Below are 19,284 nucleotides of genomic sequence, written 5' to 3'. Positions count from 1 at the left end.
AGGAGCATGAGACCAAGAAGTGACTTCAAAAGAGCACATGGCTACTTCTGCCCATCCATAAAACACTCAACCACTAGAAGTAATAGTCTAATTTGAATGCTTACTGAAACCCTAGGACAAAAAACAACAGCATTCTAATATTATAAAAGCCTTAGTCTGTCTGTCTGTAACACTTTATTCGGACTGACAGAGAGACATGGCAGAGCACCACCATGACTAAGGGGCTGGAGCAGGGTACGAGAGCCAAGCCAGCAGAGCTAGCCTGCCCTCCCCCGCCCCAGCCCTGCACCTTGGAGGCAGAGGGGGACAACAGGGACCGGAGCACTGCCATGATGAAGGGGATGGGGGGGGTGGGCAAGGCCAGCAGCACTGGCCTCGCTCCCCTGCCCAGCTGCTTCTCGGAAGCAGCGGGGGAGCAGGGTGCTGGTTGCACAGTGCTGGCCTCACCGCCCCCCCGCCACCCCACCCAAGGCAGAGCACCGCCATACCAATGAGGACTGGGGTTAGAGCCAGGAAAACTTGTTCTTTTCCTTTCTAAACAGTTTCTGGTCTTCCCCTTGTGCCTGGTAATTCTCAGTACATCCCTCCTTTAATGGGCTGTAAGTTCCCACTCCCTCAATGGTGCACTAGTCACTAAGCATCCCAGTGTGTCATAAGCAGTGCTATAGCTCTTACCCGCTTTGGTTCCACTGCCTTGGCCACAAAATGGTATTTGTGCATGGCACGCACCCACTGGCAGATGGATGTGCAGGCTTTGGACACTTTGGCTATAGCTGCTGGTTGAAATTCCTCGCTGTCAATATATGGCTGGATGGCTTTAATCACAGCATCTGCAATGTTGTCCTGGAAGAAGTGATCAAAATCAAAGTCAAAAGGCTAGTACAATTGGAAAGACTAGTTTCCATAGCCAAGAGCATACAAGTGAGTGCCACAGCTAGCTTCATGTCCAGCCTTTACCTAACCAGGTCAAATGAGGATACCCTTCAGAACAAGTTCAGAGCAAAAGTTTTAACTCACACCTCTGAAGATGCCTCAGTCACTCTGTCTTGGAAGAAGTAATGGGAAGGAAATAAGAGATGAAGAATGCAAGGCTGAGACAATGAAGGGTTCAGCTCTGAGACGGTACAAATTCCTGTGGGGATGGAGAGAGTGAAGGGGTGAGAGCACTAGAGATGGTGGGACAGGAGGAGATTGCTGAATGACAGAGGATGTGCTGTAGGCTCAGCAATGGGATAGTGCAAGATCCTGCAATTCTGTTGGGAGAGATGACAACAGAGGCTGCTGAACTGAAGGTGAACTCTCTGTTTGTTTGCCTTCCCTCAGAATGTCTTTGTGGGTGCAGAAATAAAATTTTAGAGTTAAGTGGGGTTTTACTGAACAGGAAAATCTTATTAAAGTAATTGTATCTCTCTATTCTTGTGTTTATGCTAGCCCTGGCAACAAGCCCTATAAAGGCTATGCTTGCTACCAAGTGCCAGCAAATTCAAAGAGGACTAAGCATTTCCCCTAACTTCAGATATGTTATCACTGACTTCCTTCAACCTCTAAACTCCCTTCCCTGCCAGACCCAGTGAATGATCAAGGCATCATCCCCTAGTGAATAGGCTTCTGTCATTGCTGCTGACTGGACCAGCTCACACAAGACCCATCTGTAGTGAACAGATAGCCACACTCCTGCTAAGCCCCAAAGAAAGCTATAAGATTTCACCTACAATAGTTATGGTGGAAGGAATACAATGCTGTTTTGAGTCTGACTTTTTCATGTATACAGTCCTGCTTCTACAGTGTCTAGGATCTGGCCTGGCCAGACACATTTCCGTGTTGCTGGTATTTAACAGTAATATGAAATAAATTGCTGTGGTGCAGAGAAAGTGGGGCTTCTAGCTCACTCGCTAGTGCATGACCACTTGCTAAAACTGCAGTGAAACCTGCTCCAACCCTGCGTTCGATCCCTAGCAATTTATCGCTGCCCAAAGCAATCAAACTCACCTCAACAATGTAAGAACCAACAATGCCCATATAGCTTGCTACTGTCTTTGCTCTCCTTACAGTGTGAAGCTAAGTTGAAGTTTAGCTCCAAATATTAGTATCAGGAACGCTATCATCATAGGAACACTATTATCATCCAAATATGACATCATTGCCACTCACATTTCAGTTTTCCCACCTGGAACACACAAAAGAGGCTAGATCTCTGGGCTTCACACTGATGCACCATCATCCTCTTTACTTCTGCCACTGCTTACCTTGTCATATTTGAAGAGGCTTTCTAGGAATTTCCCTGGGTCCTGAAGAAGGCCTTTGCCTGGCTCCCAGTAGTCATCAACCTTGGAGCCTGGCTTGTCACCTGCCACTTTCTTGGGCTTGATTCCTTTCATAATACAGACGGCTTCAATCACCATCTTTACACCAACAGGAGGACGCTGCATTGCTCGAACCTTAAAAATATACAAGTGAATGTAAGAGGCAGAATAGTCACCTTGGCCTTATCCCTGCTCTCCACACAGCATACTGGCAACTATGGCAGGCCAAAGGACAGTGTCGATGCAATACAGAGGCTGAACTAACTGAACAGAAGTTCTCAGCTAGGGTGCCATGATGCCGATACTACCACCCCTGCCACAGCTGCCAAGTAAAACTGCCCCATATGCATGCCTGCTGCTTTAGGGGTCTCTGATCAGCTTAAGGCAGGGATGCTCAACCCCCAGCCCGCAGGCCAGATCCAGCCCCTGGCACCATGTCATCTGGCCTGTGGGGCTTCTCATGGGCCCCTGGAGAGCCCCATGGGATGCAGCCTTGCACACTAGACTGAGCAAGCAGAACAGCTGTGGAACCTGACTGTGGCATGCAGGGGCTGGATGGTGGTGGTACAGAGCCCCAGGGCCCAATCATAGCATGAAGGGGCCAGGTCGGGGCAGTGCAGAGCCCCAGAGCCTGATCCTGGATGGACAGGGGTAGCACAAGGCCTCAGAGCCTGATCCCAGTGCACAGGGCCACGTGAAAGTAGCATAGAGCCCCAGGGCCCAATTCCTGTGAACAGGGGCAGCACAGGGCCCGATTCAGCCCATGAACTGGCCTTGCCACCATACATCTGACCTATAGAGCCAAAACGATGAGCACCACTGGCCTAAAGTGCTGTATAGCCTTTCCCAGTCCAGCCCCTCCCATGCTTCTCCCAGAAATGGATGTATGCAGAACAATTACACCTGCAGGCCTCTGTTTCAAGGAGGAGATGGACCTAGAACTGCTACGCAGCATCCTGCCTGCTTTAGGCTGATCTAAGCCCTAATGAAGCAGGGGCATGTGCATGTGCCTGGGTTGGCTGTGCAGCAGGTGGAGGATAGTTTTACCCTGGGGGCAGCAACACCCAGTTGAGAAGCAGCACCAACAGTGGTTCTCAACTAGGGATGCCACCACATTCAAAAAAGTAGAGAAGGGATGCTGTGACTAAAACGGTTGAGAGCCACTGCATTAGAGAGTCAGGACCTTACTTCTCCCTTTGTGCAGATAACCTTAAAGCAGGGTCTCTGCTTATGGGGCAGATCATCTGCTCATGCATGCTGAGGAATGTACTTTGCAGAGGTGGTGATGGTAAGAGAAACAGTATGGAGGGAATAATTCTCCCCACCTGTGTGGAACACCAGTTTGTCAAACCTAGCTAACTGTGCTTAGCACAAAAAGGTGTTAATCCTATATTGCTACAATATTGTTAAAAACTATACAAACAGGAATTTCTTATCACACCCTTCCAACCACAGAAGCTGAGTAAATTACCCTAAGCCACAACGTCAGTCAGTGGCAGAACTGGGAACCAAACCTAGGGAAATGCCAAGTCCTGTGTTCTGAGTGCCAGAGGCTACACCCCTCATGATAAACTTTAACTTTGGATTTGGTAATTCCCTACAGTCAGACATGGTATCTGTTTGACAGGATTTCTCTGTTTCACTGAAATTGCCTATGGTTATTCCTTAAACTATGAAAATTTACTGCTTGTGCTCATCTATATTTAATGTACAAGAAGATTTGATACCACATATGTGCTTAGGCACTGTGCAAAATAACAATGAGAGCATTAATAAAATAATGATATATGGGAACTAGCACCAACTATGCACAGTTAGCACCAGGTTCTTCTATGGAGTCTGATGTGTGTATATTTTCTACTCCTGTGTAACTAGAACTCACTTGGGTTCAGGCTACATTGTCTGTCACAATGCAGTTTGGATTCCCTGCTTTGTGTCTCTTTCGAGGCTGAAACCGCAAGCAATTGATCACAGCAGTCTGACAGCTGCTGGGAAAATGGTTCACCTGAGCTGCCAGGTGTGGACTATGATTACAGGGGTGGGAGGAGATGGTGCCCTCCCCTGGCTGCAGGTAGACAGCAGAATTACTGATGATGAGTAAGGATCTATTTAACTGAGCACTTGAGTACTGTGCTCACTGTTGCTGGCTGTTCGAGACAGTATTGGTGATTCTGGTAAGTAATTCCAGGAACTTGGCTTGATGCTTAAAGAGAGGTGTCTTTCCAGCTTCTTTAGGGCTGAAGATGCCCTGGTAAAGAAAGGCTTAGGTGGTAGCTATATGATTTGTCCTAAATGGAAAATCCCTAGATCCCACAGGGACAGAATGATGTGGCTCAGTCTTTATACCTGAGGCAATGGGTGCTATGGGAGAGGTGGGGTTTTCTCACTGATTTCCTACAACCTTGAGGGGATAGTTGTGCCAGATGGTCTTTTCTGAATCCTAGCATTTAGTCTTTCAGTACTGGAAAAGATATGGAATGAGTCCCTGAGCTGCAGTTTGCATTTGCTGCTCAAAACAGATCTGGTACTCTCAGTGGTTGCTAGGCAGAAATTTGGGACTGCTGTACCTCTACTTGAGGAATAGACTGGAGACACAAACCACACATCTGTCTCTTCCAGCATTCACAACTCTTGCCATGTTCACCCGGAGACGCTCCAGATGTTTCCTACTGGATACAGTCAACAGAGGAGCAGAGTTTGTGGAGACCTTGAAGACTATCTACCCCAAGGCAGACATCCTCCATGAGAAGGACTTCGACTGGCTCTTTGACTGCCCCAAGACAGAGATGTTCCTTGAGTGGTTCTGCAACACAGTGGGGGAAGAGAATGTACTGAGCCCCACAGAAGTGGCAGCCTATCAGAAGCTGCTCAGCTCAGGGAAGCCTATTTTGGAAGGCAAAGCCCTAGACCAGGTGCTGCAGACCTGCCACCAATCTCCACAGCTGATAGGCATGATGCCAGAGGAGGAGGGCCCCTCCCTGGAGGATCTAAAGCATGAGACCCAGGCATTGCAGAGCTATAATGCTCGCCAGCTCCAAAGGCGCAACAAGCTTCAGATCCGTGCAGCTAGCGTGAAGCAGGAGCTGTGCCACTTGGAAGAAGAGGAAGAGAAGGCAGTCTGGAAGCTGAGAAAGGCCCAGCTGGATTTGGAAGTGGAGAACTCTCAAACCAACATTGCCTTGAACCAGGCCTGCAAGACAGCAAAGCAGCTGGTAGAGTGGCATAGTGAAGCTGGGAAAGGGAGACTGCAGGTGCTGATGTCTGCAGCAGACCTGAGCCACTACATGGAGACAGAAAAACTGGCCACAGGGGCTTTAGAGGGATTCATCCAGAAAGTGCTGCCAGATCATCTAGGAGGTGCAGACATATTGCCAGTGAAGGGACAGGGCAGCTCCCAGGAAAAGGTGGACACTGAGGTCAGGGCAAAGTTAGCTCAGGATATACTGCCAGAAGACGCAGGGAATGTCAGGGATGAGTATATTAAGAATGTCAAAGTGAGCCTAGGAGAACTGGAAGGCCAGTGCAGCTGCCAGGAAGACTTAGTCAGGAGACCGTTAACATCAAGGCTCACCTGGAAAGCCCTGCTAAAAGAGGAGAGAGACTTGAAAGCAGAGACTGGGGGTGTGAAGGCACTGGATGTTCAAAATAGCTGCCAAAATGTAGTGGAGATGGTCACAAAAGCAGACCAAATGATACTGGAAAAAACAGGGAGCCCTAACGCTATACTCCTAGAAAACCTGGGCAGCCACCAAGAGGAACTAGGACGTCTAAAACTAGTTTATATCTGCAGCCAAAGACAACTGATCACCACCTTGGCAGAAATGGATGGCATCTGTACTGGCTTGCAGTGGGCAAGGACCCTGAGGACCAAGAAGGAAAACCGGGTAGGTCTTGCCTTGTCTGTGTATCATTGTCACAACTCCTGACTCCTATAGTAGCAGCAGCAAGCAAGCTGTGGGGAAGCCATTAGTGACCTGTTTTAGGGTATTTGGCCAGGATTTGTCCTCAAAGGTTGAGGCCCATTTTGTTATCTGTAAGCAGATGTCTACCATTTTGTATTCTCCTTTTCAGCCAGTGAAGGAGAAAGAAGAGCTAAGCCTTCACATTGCCACCTGCCAGGAACAGCTGCAAACAATCCACAGTGAGATAGATCAGACCCAGGCCAACAAACTCATGCCTCTGCTTCAGGCTGGTACCCACTTCTTTTGCTTGCCTATCCTGTCTGGAGAGCTTAATGTGGAAGCTGTTCACCTTGGGTATATTGCTTCAAGGCAAAAGGAGGTTGCGGTGCAGCTAATAGACCAGCACAGTCGCTTGGAGCTGCTAGAGCTCCAGCTGATGCTGGAGGAGAGACAGTTGCATAAGGTGGGAATGTTATTGGAGGAGATGGTAGCTACCCTGCAAGAAGACTCAGGCAAGCTGCAGGAAAGGCTGGTCTGCTTTGAAGATCCCAGCTTCCAGCTTAAGCAGTGTCCACACATGCTGTTAGACTCCGGTGATCTTACTACCTTACGGTAAAGATGGCTCTGCCACTGAGCTAGTGACTGGGAGAGGGTTGGAGTTGAATGGAAATAGTTAAGTCACAAATTAGAGGCTTGAGAAGCTGTCACAAGAAGAAACTAATACAAAGGGATCTTTTGGGTATACATAATGAAGAAAAGGTAACTCTTCAATTTTACCATCCCATAATACAATAGTAAAGACCAGATTCTGGGCAGGGTTAAGCTTCTTCCTAGGTAGATCATTTTGCAAGACAGAGAACTATGTGCCAGGTTAGCATCACCAAAATAGGCACCCCCTGCTTAACGTGGTTTCGATTGGCACTATTTTGCTATAGCACTCATTTAAAATTGATACCTGACTTCACCCAGTGCTCAGCCAGTTTCACTATGGTGTTCAGAGGAATCAGTGAGTTTTAGTGGGAAGAAGCAGAGGTGCCAGCGGTAGTAAGTGTGGTGAGTGGCAGCAAGTGTGTGTGAGGTGGGGGAGAAGCCAGGCATGGCTGGTGAACTCAGACTGGGGTGGTGGGGATGGGGATGGGTTTCCAGCCAGCCGGGCACGTAGTAGGAAGGCTGCAAACCCCACTGCTCCCAGCTGGCTACAAATATCCACCCCGCTCCTGTGAGATGCTCCACTGCCCCACCAGTCTGAGCAGTGGAGATGGTGAAGAGTGTGGGGCCTGGGCCAGCAGGGGCCTGCACCCAGGGTGGGTCAATAGGAGTGTGGGGCCTGGGGCCAGGGACGGTAGGGGCCCGGAGTGGTGTGCAGGCAGGCAGGTGGGTGGGGTGAAGCGGTGGCAGTGCGAAGTGGAGAGTGGGAAGGGAATGGACATCAGCACAGGGTCTGTGTTGGTGCCTGGGGCCAGGGCCAGCAGGGGCCCAGGAGTGCAGGCCTGGGCTGGCACATGGGAGTGGAGCAGCCAGCGGGCTAGTGGGGAGAGGTGGCAGCAGCAGTAACCAATTACTTATATTTACATTCATTCCCACAGGCAAATGGATTTTGCTTAGCGTGGTTCTGCTAAACGCTTGTTTTTTCTGGAACCAATTAAGAGTGCTAAGTGGGGTTGTCTGTAGTCTCCTACAGATGCTGCAACTCAGCTGGATGCATGTTTGGGCCTGAGGAGGAAGATGGACATTCCATGCCCATTTCCTTCCTGAGGCCACAAAGTGTAAAAGGGCACATGTTCATGCCAACGGGAAGCTCTAGATCTATGGAACTTCTTCATCAACATAAAAGCTGCTTCTTTGCTCCACTAATATAACAAAAAAAATCACAGAAAACTAGGATTGAATGGGATCTCAGGAGGTCATTTAGTCCAACTCCCTGCACAAAGCAGGACCATCCCCTACTAGGTCATCCCAGCCAAAGCTTTATCTAGCTGGGTCTTAAACCTTCAAGGATGAAGACTCCACAACCTCTATAGTTACCCTGTTCCAGTGCTTTACTATCTTCCTAGTGAGAAAATTCTTCCTAATATCTAACCTAGACTTCCCTTGCTGCAACCTGAGACCATTGCTCTTTGTTCTGTTGTCTGCCACCACTGAGAACAGTCCAGCTCCATCCTCTTTTGAACCCCCTTTCAGTAGTTGAAGGCTGCTATTAAATCCTCTGTCTTCTCTTCTCTAGACTAAAGCCCAGTTCCCTCGGCTTCTCGTTAGAAGTTATGTGCCCCAGCCCCTAACCGTTTTCGCTGCCTCATGCTGGACTCTCTCCAATTGTCCACACTTGGGCTATGCAAAGCTTTGGTCACTGATTCAATTCGGAGGAAATTCGACCCAATTCGGTGGCTGAATCTCCGAATCCGAATCCAATCAGGAGACCCTTTAATCTCTTCAAATAGATTCAGAGGCTTCCAATTCTATTTGGAGAGAGTCAACGATTCAGCCATAGACCCAGTTTTGAGATGGAGATAGGGAAGAAAAAAAAAAAAAAAAGAATATATCTATATCTCTATGTACCTCAAGGCACCAGGCATAGCTCATGAGCATTGAGATGGTGGGGCAGATGGAGCATCCAGTCCACTTCCAAGTTCACCGCTGAGCATGCGGGGAACATCCCTATGCTCCCATGGGACACTCCATCCACCCCACCTTCTCAGTGCTCATGAACTGTGCCTGGTACCTCTAGATACATGGAAAAAACCATATAAAGCTGTCTATGGCCAAATTGCTGATTCTCCAAGTCAGAATCGAATCTTCAGATTTGGCTGAATCGAAGCAGGATAGTGATCCGAATCAACTAATCGAATCACTGTCCCCCAAATTGGACTGAATCCAAATCAAATACAGTCTGTTTCACATAACCCTAGTCCACATCCTTTCTTTAGTAGGGGGCCCAAAACTGGACGCAGTACTCCAGATGTGGCCTCAACAGTTCTGGATACAGGGGAATAATCACTAGGCCCATGTGAAGCAGAAAGTATTCACTTCGCATTCAGTGATTTGGAGGGACAGTGATTCGATTTGGTGATTCAAATCACTGTCCTGATTTGATCTGGCCGAATCCGAATATATTTGGTGCTGAATCTTATTTGGCCATAGACTATACAGGCAGGCAATGCTGCCAGGAGCAGCTGGACGAGCCCTGGTTTGAGCCAGCAGCCCCAAGAGAAGCCATGGCTCATCTGGCTGCCCCCCAGGCTGCTCCCTGGCCAAGGCAGGCAGTGCTGACAGCGCTGGGAGAAGTCACGGGGGCTGGGGGAAATGATCAGAGAGCTGGGAAATCGAGCTGGGGGGAAGCCCCTGTTCATTCCCCCCCGCTCCCCAATCATTCCCCCCAGCCCCTGTGGCTTCTCCCAGGGCTGCCAGCATTGCCTGCCTCTTCCCAGCAGTGGGGGTAGCTGGATGAGCCCCAGCTTGAGCCGGCAGCCCTAGAAGAAGCCACAGGGGCTGGGGGACATGTTTGGGGAGCTGGGGGAGTGAACAGGGGCTCCCCTCAGCCCCCATGGCTTCTCTCGGGGCTGCCAGCACTGCCTGCCTTACCCTGGTGGGGGGGCAGCCAGATGAGCCATGGCTTCTCCTGGGGCTGCCGGCTCAAGCCGGGGCTCATCGGGCTGTTCCCTCAGCTGCTCCCACAGCTCTACCTAGTGCCTGCCTCTACATCCTATGGTTGAATCTCTCTGAGCCGATTCAGAGGCCTCCGATTTGATTCAGAGAAATTAATGGGTCTCCCAATTCAATTCAGATGCTGCATTGGGCCAGATCAGCTACTGAAGCTTTGCACAGCCCTAATAATCACTTCCCTTGACCCGCTGGCAACACTCCTACCAATGCAGCCCAGTATGTCATTAGTCGCCTTTGTAACAAAGGTGGTATACTGCTGGCTTATATTTAGCTTTATTGTTCACTTTACACCCCCCGCCCCGCCCAATGTCCTTTTCTGCAGAGCTGCTCCCCAGCCAGTCAGCCCTTAGGATGGAACAGTCCCATGCAGTGGTACAGGCTAAGTGCAGGACTTTGCACGTGTACTTTTTGAGCCACATGAGATTTCTTTTGGCCCAATCCACCAATGACTGACAATTATGGGACTGCTGAAGCCTTCCAATGAAACACCAGGTTCTGGCCACTGTCACTGATGTGATATTGGACTTGGAGAGTCCATTTCAGCCTGACAGCTGTTAAACATGGGTAATTTGCCTTGATGGCTATACCTTCTGCAACCCTCACTATGACATGGTACATGCCCTTCCACAGACAGAAGAATGTGCAGGCAGCTCACCTGGAGCTGTAACCTCCCCTGTGGAAACTCAGGTAGACAGTACTGCATCTGTTCACGTTCCCAACTCAGCCTCACTCCAAGTGAAAGCTTACATTCTGAAAAACCGAAGGCCGTTGTAATGCGGTGGGACCAACTCAGACCAGCGGCAGCTGCCCTCCCTGCTCTCATTGGCTTTCCCCTCTTTCAGGCTCTGGGAGATGCTGGAGAAGTATGGTCATGAAAGGCAACTTTTCCGCACCTATGAGACATTGGCAGGTCGGGGCTCACGCCTGTGTCAGGAAGCAAGGATGCTGGAAGTGCAGCTGGCAGTGCCGCCATCCCAGCTACCCACACTAGAATATGAGAACACAATGCTGTACGGGATGATGTACAGTGATTCCAACCAACTACAGCTTAATTCCCAGGTGAGGCGGGACCTTTGACTCTTCCCATGTCTCTCTCTCTCTCCCCTGTAGGTAGGCGTATGGTCTTGCCAGGAAATCAAATGTGAAGAATCTTTCTACTGATGCTGTTTTACTTTGCTTGTAGAATTCTTACTGGGCACTAGAGATTCCCAATAGGACGGTAATAGAATGATAGAAAGTTAGGGTTGGAAGAGAGGTCATGTAGTCCAACCTCCTGCTTAAAGCAGGACCATCTCCAACTAGATCATTCCAGCCAAAGCTTTGTCTAACTGGGTTTTGAAAACCTTCAAGGACAGTTTCCACCACCCCTCTGGGTAACCGGTTCCAGTGTTTTACTACCCTTCTAGAAAAAGAACTCTTCCTGTTTATCTAAACTTCCCTTGCTGTAACTTGAGACTGTTGCTCCTTGTTGTCATCTGCCACCACTGAGAACAGCCTAGCTCCAACCTCCTTTTAGCTGCCCAAAGGGGGGTTCAAGGCTGCTATTAATTCCCCTCTCAGTCTTCTCTTCTCTAGACTAAATAAGCCCAGTTCCCTGTCTTTCCTCATAAGTCATGTCGCCCAGCCCCCTCACCATTTATGTTGCCCTCTGCCAGACTCCCTCCATTTTTTTTTTTTTTTTCACATTCTTTCTGTAGTGGGGTGCCCAAAACTGAACACAGTACTCTAGATGTGATGGATTATCACATCTGGATTCTAATTCTCCACCCGATGGATTATCGCGGGCAGCACAGATTTGGGTGGGGAACATTCTTTTCCCTTCTCTTACTACAGTTTTGCAGCACGTTTCCCATCTTCCTGCAGGAGCTATCTGAACTTAAGGAGCAGCTCAGTACCTCCGAGGCCAAACTCTATCAAATGCTGATGGACCTCCTGAGTGACCTGAAGGCCAAGCGCAAGTCCCTGAGGAGCCATTTCCAACAGACAGAGCGTGACCTCTACGTGCACTTCTTCAGCAATGTTAACCACCTGCAGGAGGTGGTGCAAGAGCTAGAGGAGCAAGCTTTGTCCTTCTCCTAAGGATATGTAATGGGGCAGGTGAAGGTGGCTTTCATTGTTTGCCTGTCATGTGGCATTTTGTTACCAAGGGAAGGAAACACTAGCAATTCCAGGTGCCATGGTGGGTTATAGTGGTGTTTTGTTTTGATCCTGTAATTGGGAGGCCTTGCAGAGAAATGCCACATCCCTCATTACAGGGTAAAGGGAGTGCACTCTGTGGTAGAAGGAAGGGGACTATGCTTGGATTTCTCTGCCCCAGGCCAGTAAGAGGTGTGTGTGTTTTTGGGGGGGGGGGGGAGGGGGAGGAAGGGACTTGTTTGGTGGATGGCATGGGTGGGGCAAAATTTAAAGATATGGTATTTTTCTATTTGGAATGTTCACCCATGATTACAGAGTTGATGTGTGTGTGTTCACCCTTCCTGCTCGCATTTGTCTGTCTTGTGTTGTGTGACCCTTTCTACTCTAAACCCAGTGCTGCAAAGGGAAGATGAAGCAGGGAGCTTGAAGCAGTGGAAGTGGCATATTATCTCTTTGGTTTGTTGGACACCAGCCAAATTCATCTTCTCTGGGACTCCTTCCCATAATTTTTCCATGGTGAAAATGGTGGTTTAGCTCATAGCTATCTTAGCTACAGACAAGCTGCCATGGTACAACTAAGCACTGATGAAACCAAGAACATCCTTTCTCTTCCTTGGTCTTCAGTTCACAGTTTACCCATTGAAGTCAGTTAAACCACACTTTTCACTTCCTCCCTTTTTCTACATAGGGGTCTAGTGTTAAACAGAATGGCCAAAGTGTCAAGCCTACAGTTCAACTGAAATAGTACTGTGTCTTCCCTGGGGAGAGATGGTGTATCTAAAAGAACACTGACCTGCCACTGATCCTCAAACCCTGTTCTGATGGTATAATCGTCCCATCTTGTTCAGAGCAGGTGGCTGAAAGCTGGTTATAGCTACGCTCCAAGCTCTAGTGACAACTCTAATGGTCTATGAAGGTAGATCAGAGACATATGCTGACTAGAAAGTAAGATGACTGTGATCAAAGATCTCCTTCCTAGATTTATACTTTACTAGTCTAGTAAATAGCACAATACTGATCACCTGCTGTCCCTGATGATCTAAGGCAGCCTAATGCTGTGTGACAGCAGTTTACTCCTTGTCTTGAGTGTAGGGTCAAGCTGCTGCCAGTCTGGTGGTGACTGGAAAGTGGATACCCGGCTAGTTCCTAAGACCTCTAGATATATCATGTCACTTACAAACATTATCAAAATGCCTTCAACTGGTACACATTTCTCTGAACATGCCCTCCCCATGCTGGCTTTGAAACGGTGACTACTGTGGAAGCTCAAAAAACCACTGCTATTCCCTTGGCTCATCTGGTTTAATTAAACTGATTCACTTTTAATTAGTAAACATTACTGTAAAGCACTTGACTTTGCAGCAAAGCAAGGCATTACACCAAGGTAATTAAGTTGTTTAAAGGGCTAGGAATTTTGACTGCTAGAGCTCTCTCATGACTTCAGAAGAAGAAATAAAAAGCAATGGAAGGAAACAGCTGGGTGGGCTTTATAGACTCCTGTGCTGGTTGCCTTTGCATCTATGCTGCTGCTTTACTATAACCCCTTGTCTAATTGCACCCTTGCTATGATAATGCAGCAGAGAAGGCAGCACAAAAAATCCTTTCCTCTGAATAGGACTAACTATGTTGTTACCTCTGTGACATCATTTTTGTTGAGATTCCTTAAGCTGGCTAGAGCAGCATCCAGTGCAGGGAGGGCTTCAGCAAGGTCCTTCTGGGCATCATCTGCAATAGCTTGGGCTGTCTCAGCTTTCACTTTGGCTTTCATCTCCTCAGCCTGCACAGCATTGCGAGTCTCTTCAGCCACAGCTGTATCTACCTGCAGCACCAGAAACAACCTCAGAACAAATTTTTTCAAAGCTCTGATCCAAAGTACCAGTTTGGGTTGGCTTGGAGACTTGTCTGGATGATGCTCAAACCGTGACCCAGCATTTCCCATCAAAAAGTGTCTCACTGAGGCTGTATCAAATCTGCATAGTATATCAAAGATTCTGTCCCATTGCCATCACTGTAGGCTTGCACTGGAATTGGGCTGTTGAGAATCTCTCCTCAAAAACAGTACACCACTAGCAGTACAGATTATGCAGCATGAATTTATTTCACTGATCTGTCAAGGGATGAGCCAGAGTAGTAAACTAAGGAGCAACCTATGATAAATACTCAAATTGCAGTATTTGAATGCAGTACAGTGAGTGAATAAGTATGTCTTAGAATGCTCATAAACAGAACTGAATAACAAACTTTTTTTTAGCAGTCACCCTGCTGACTACACCTATGCTCCATGACAACTTCAGATTTGCAATGTCTGAGGGGAAAATCTAATGAAGACGGGGCTTTTCTTACAAGTAGATTAATTCACCTCCAGAAAGGAAGAAGTGTGCAAAAAATAAAAAGACTGTGCATTTCTTCTCAACTGTCTCAGACTCACAGTAACTCTCCAGCGGTGTGCAGATTCTGGCAGCTTTTTACAAGCAGTCATCAAGTTTTGCACTCTTACCTAGCATACCTTCTAGGTTTAGTCATCTTACAATAGGCAAAACGGGTAACAGCCACTTGAGAAGAACTGCCTTTCCATGCTTTCTTAAGGAAAAATGGAGTTACAGAGAGCTTAGAAGAGCATTGGTTCTGGGACTCCAGCAGAGGGCAATGCTGAATTTCAATCATTTTAATTGTAAGAGGCCTGGCTCACCACAGCCTTGGTGACACATTGTGAAGGTAGTAATATTTTTTTATGCTCCATACACATCACTTGAGGATGCACTAAGACTTAGAATGTAAGAATGATCAGGTATTCCCAGAGATGTATTCTTTTTTTATTCTCATGTATAATAATCAAGCCAGCTCTTTGTCTTGAGCATCCCACCCCAGTTTCACCCTGTGATGGAAGGGGAGGAAGGATCGATTTTAAAAATGTTAAAAACACCCAGCTAATTATTCCCATGTCCCCCACTGTCCCATTTTGGGGGGAAAAGTTGCATCTTTAGATAAATATCCTGTACCTTTATTTGCTCCATAGTTGCCAGCGTTTCTTTGGCTGCTTCTGCCAGGAGGGGCCGTGCTGATTCCAGCTCTTCCTGCATCTTTGCTACATCTTCTGCTGTACTTAGTAGCTAGAAGAAATAAAAGAAATCCAGTTCCTCAGGTACCCTGGTCAATGAGCTCCGGCTATAAGACCACACCATTTAGAAAGGAAAAGTGAAGATATGGCCTGCCTGGTGTCTGACAATGTAAGTACTTGCTTAGGAATAGCCTTTTCCATGAACAGTCTTCTCTAAAAAAGAGATTTCACTGGATTTGAAGAATGGGTCAAGAAAAGGTGCCCAGTTTTCCCCACACAACATGCACGGGGTTGCTGCATGCAGTGAGCAATTCCATTGTGCTTCTACAAGCATAAACACTAACAGCTCTTTGAACAGTGAGGCAAAACGGCTATGAAGCCGCAGTGATAAATTCAAGCTGTGTCTGGGGATTAGTCTAAGCCTAAATGCTGGTCCTATATTCAAATCTGGAGGGCAGCTCTATTACAGTGCAAGCCTCACATCTATTCGACTGTGGAAAGCTTATGTATGCAAGTACAGACTTGGTGGGAGGGAGGGAGATGCAGGAGATTCAAAATCAAGTCTAACATGAACACGCACAATAGTGCACAGTATAGGACATCCTAGATGGGTCACTGACAGCAAGGATTAAAACTAGGTCCTACAGATCTAAAAGCAGGAACTGTTCTCACTTGAGCTAAAGAATTAGTGTCATAGCTATAACAGACTCCAATCTTATAGGGGTATAATTGCAGAGCTGTTTGCAGTAAAGCATGTGCTACTTACAAGAAATGATGGATATCCACAGCTTTCCCAATTTAGAGGAACCAACCTTGTCCAGGCCACTCTTCATCCTGTTCTTGGCTGTTTTCAACTCTTGTTTCTTCTTCCCAATCAGGAATGTAAAAATGCTAAGGAGCTCCAGGTAGCTCTTGGGAGTGACATAATTGTGTCTGGCCAATTCTGCCAGGTACTCTTTGCACTTCAGTGCCACACTCTGGTGGATTTCTACACACATCTGAATCTACACAAATCACAGAAAGACAACAAATGCAATAGGCATTTTCTGTGCAAGGTACAGGCACCAGGCAGAAGTTGGGAGTGAGTGGCAAAAGACATGGAGGAGAACAAATGTACAACTGCAGCCAAACATTTCCCTCACATACAGCTAAAACTGTATATGAAAGGAAGATGGAGTAACCTCATCTGAAGGTCAAAATGGCAGAGAAGGAGATTGGATAATCATCTCCAAAGTGTACCAAAGGTAGTTCCTGGCTTGAATAAGGCCATCCTTAAACATTTCTCCATTACAAGCCAAATAGGGATAGCACTTACCATTCCATCTATAACTTCAGAGGTGGCTTCAATATCCGGCATTTCTTGTAAGAAGGAGGATGCAACGCATCGCAGGGCTTCTGCGGGCCATTCATTAAACCAGTCAATTGTACAGCAGTTCACTAGAGAGGGGAACTGTCTCAGACGGGCACGGAATATCTCTCCAATAGGACTAGGTAGGAAGGAGTGGGGTGGATGACAAGGGAAGAAAATAAATAATGCAGGTCAGGACAGGCTACCAAGACTGATGTGAAATACTGCACACGTACAAAATAAGAGAAAGGTGTTTTATTGCAGGTTAAAAAGCAAGAAGAGAGAGATGTTCTTTAGCTCTCCAAGAAAAAGGTCATTATTGATTGCCTTGGAAGTGATGGCTATAGTAAGTATATGCCTCACTAGAAGGATTTATGGAATGTATTCTGGGAATCCTCCTTTGACCAGCAAAGAGTAAAGAACTGTATTGGAATGCCCAGGCTATACAAACACAACTAAGAGCAATTGATTGCAGAGACTATACTTTAAGACACGAGTTCCGCCAACTTGATTCATGCTGAATAGAACCCATACCCCTCCAGTGATCCTGTTAAAAGCAGTGGAATTACTCATAGGACTATGGGGTCATAGGAAAGTAGGGACCTCACAAGGTCATCTAGTATAGCTCCCTGCTCATGGCAGGATCATGCCTGACTAAAACATCCCAGCCAAATGTCTGTTTAACTTGCTCTTGAAAGCTTTCAAGGATAGAAAGTAAACAATTTCTCCAGGTAGCCTGTTCCAATGCTTCACCACCCTAATAGTCAGAAAGTTTCTCCTAATCTTCAACCTAAATTTCTCCTGCTGAAGCTTGAGGCCATTGCTCCTAGTCCTCTCCCCTACAGCCACAAAGGAAAGCCCATATCCATCCTCTCTGTAATCACTCTCCAGGTATTTGAAGACTGTTAGCAAATCCCCCCTCAGTTTTTTCTTCTCCAGACTGAATAACCTTAGTTCTTTCAGCCTGTCCCTGTAAGATGTGCCTCTCAAGCCCCTCAGTATTGTTCTTGCTTTTGTAACATTCATGGATAAACTGCTACTTGCATCAGGAAGGATAATAGTGCTGCTCCCCAAATACAAGTGCCCAAACGGTTAACTGTGCATGAGTGATGAGGAGGCCTTGTGTGTAGTCCAGGAAGCTTTAGAGTCCCCAGCACTGGAATGAGTACAGGACTGAAAGGGACAACCCACTTCCCTACTACTGCAAGCAACTACCTCAGAATCTTTGTCATCTCCATTTTAAAACTAGTTGGGGGTAAGCAAAATAACTCCTTTTAATGGAAGGTTGTTCCTAAACCTCTCCCCTCTAATGGCTAAAATAATTATTGCCTGCTGGGATTGAAAAGTCATTCCTCTGACAGAAAGAGCAGCAGCACAAATGAGAGAGAGAATTACTCACAGACAGGGAAACTCATACCTCATGCACAGGACAGTATGGATGTTACTGCGAACACGTCCCGTGTAGGCCGCCATCAAGTTGGCTTTGGTGGGCTGCTGCCCTAGATCTTGAATGATAGGCTTCATAGCAGTCATAATCTGGTCTTGTTCATCAGGGGCATACAGGTTGGGAATATCTCCTGAGTTCAACACATTATTGATATCCTCAAGGAAAGACTCGCTTTTAATCTAAACAGAAGGAAAAAAGTAGATTTTCTTGGTTATAACAGAGGTTGTTCTCCAGACATCCTATAAATCTTTCCCCAAACAATATCCCTTCTATATAGCTCAATTTCCATCATAGGGGAACTATTTTTCAAATTACTGGCTTCAAATGTAATGTGCTAAGACAGAGAGAAAATGCCGGCAGCTAAACAACAATGTTCAGCATTTCCAGGGTGTTTAGAATGGTGTGGTAGAGTATCAGAGAGTGCGGTAGAGTATCAGAAAGTGCAGTACATCTCCCCCACAGGTTCATCACAGGCTTGTCCTCTGCTCTCTGTACTAGTTTCCCAGAGATGTGAAGACCATCTGGAAACTGCAGCTTGCGCAGAACAAAATGGTGTGCCTTCTGACAGGGGTGGGTGACCAGGAGCACACAAATCCAGTGCTCCAGAGCCTTCACTGGCTCCCAATAGCTTTTGGGCACAATTCAAGGTGCTGGTTGTGACACACAAGGCCCTACCAATGCCAGTCTGGGCCCTATGTTCCAAAGGAGCTGCCTTTTCTCCCTTATGTCCCATCACAATCCTTAAGATCAGCCAAGAGCAACCTCCTGCACATACTATCAATATGCCAAAACTGGTTGGTGAAAAAGTATGGGAGGTTGTTTTTAGTAGTAGTCACCCCTCAGCTCTGGAACTCCCTCCCTTGAGGTCTGCCAGTCGCCTCCTTTCAGAAGCAATGCAAGACCAACCTGTTTGCATAGGCATTTAGCAAACAGCCAGGTTTGTTTAAGGGGTTTGTAAAAGGGAGCCAGAGGTATGGGGGGAGCAATCAGGTGAGATAAAATGCCAGGGAACTGCCCATTAATCCTTAATTAGAAAGACGATCACCTGAGGGCCTAGAAGTAACTGTCCACAGGTGATAATGGGAAGACAGAAATAAGGGCTTGCTCTGAAGCCAGGGAGACAGCAGAGGATTGCCAAAGCAGAGTGATGCACAGCCATGCGAGGAAGCCCTGTACAGCAGGGGTGTCCAACCTTTTTGAATGTGGGGCCTGTTCATGAACTCTTTATTACCCAGTGGGCCAGTGAGCCATATTCAAAGACCTCACAGGAAGTGGTATCACATGAGGAAGTGATGTCACGTGACCTTTGACACCAATGAAATTGCAGGAGGTGACAATGAAATGGGTCTAACCAGTTCAAAACTCTCCCTCTATAGCATCCACCTCTGCCACTGTTCGGGACAGGATACTGAGCTAGATGGACCATGGGG

The 19,284-nt window shown here is 47.3% G+C and overlaps 2 protein-coding genes across 2 annotated transcripts in view; one reads left to right on the top strand and one right to left on the bottom strand.

Annotated features, from left to right (window-relative positions):
- DNAH1 (dynein axonemal heavy chain 1) overlaps positions 1–19,284 on the bottom strand; it is a 152,774-nt gene that overhangs the window by 39,357 nt on the left and 94,133 nt on the right. The window contains exons 51-57 of the mRNA XM_090022620.1: positions 17,825–18,033; positions 16,375–16,546; positions 15,872–16,063; positions 15,001–15,111; positions 13,635–13,820; positions 2,247–2,438; positions 676–843 (exon numbers count right to left, since the gene is read on the bottom strand). Coding sequence (XP_089878746.1) covers positions 676–843; positions 2,247–2,438; positions 13,635–13,820; positions 15,001–15,111; positions 15,872–16,063; positions 16,375–16,546; positions 17,825–18,033 — 1,230 coding nt within the window. The remainder of the gene's footprint in view (positions 1–675; positions 844–2,246; positions 2,439–13,634; positions 13,821–15,000; positions 15,112–15,871; positions 16,064–16,374; positions 16,547–17,824; positions 18,034–19,284) is intronic.
- On the top strand, positions 4,940–11,944 carry LOC149855579 (HAUS augmin-like complex subunit 3). The gene is made up of 4 exons (XM_090022619.1): positions 4,940–6,187; positions 6,375–6,817; positions 10,708–10,924; positions 11,729–11,944. Exons 1-4 carry the CDS (start codon positions 4,940–4,942, stop codon positions 11,942–11,944), a joined length of 2,124 nt encoding a protein of 707 aa, XP_089878745.1.

The sequence above is a fragment of the Crocodylus siamensis genome, chromosome 11 (assembly GCF_052110815.1).
Source record: "Crocodylus siamensis isolate JL-2025a chromosome 11, ASM5211081v1, whole genome shotgun sequence".
Taxonomy (NCBI): domain Eukaryota; kingdom Metazoa; phylum Chordata; order Crocodylia; family Crocodylidae; genus Crocodylus; species Crocodylus siamensis.
The sequence above is the reverse complement of the archived record's forward strand: the minus strand, read 5'-3'. Positions and strand labels throughout refer to the sequence as shown.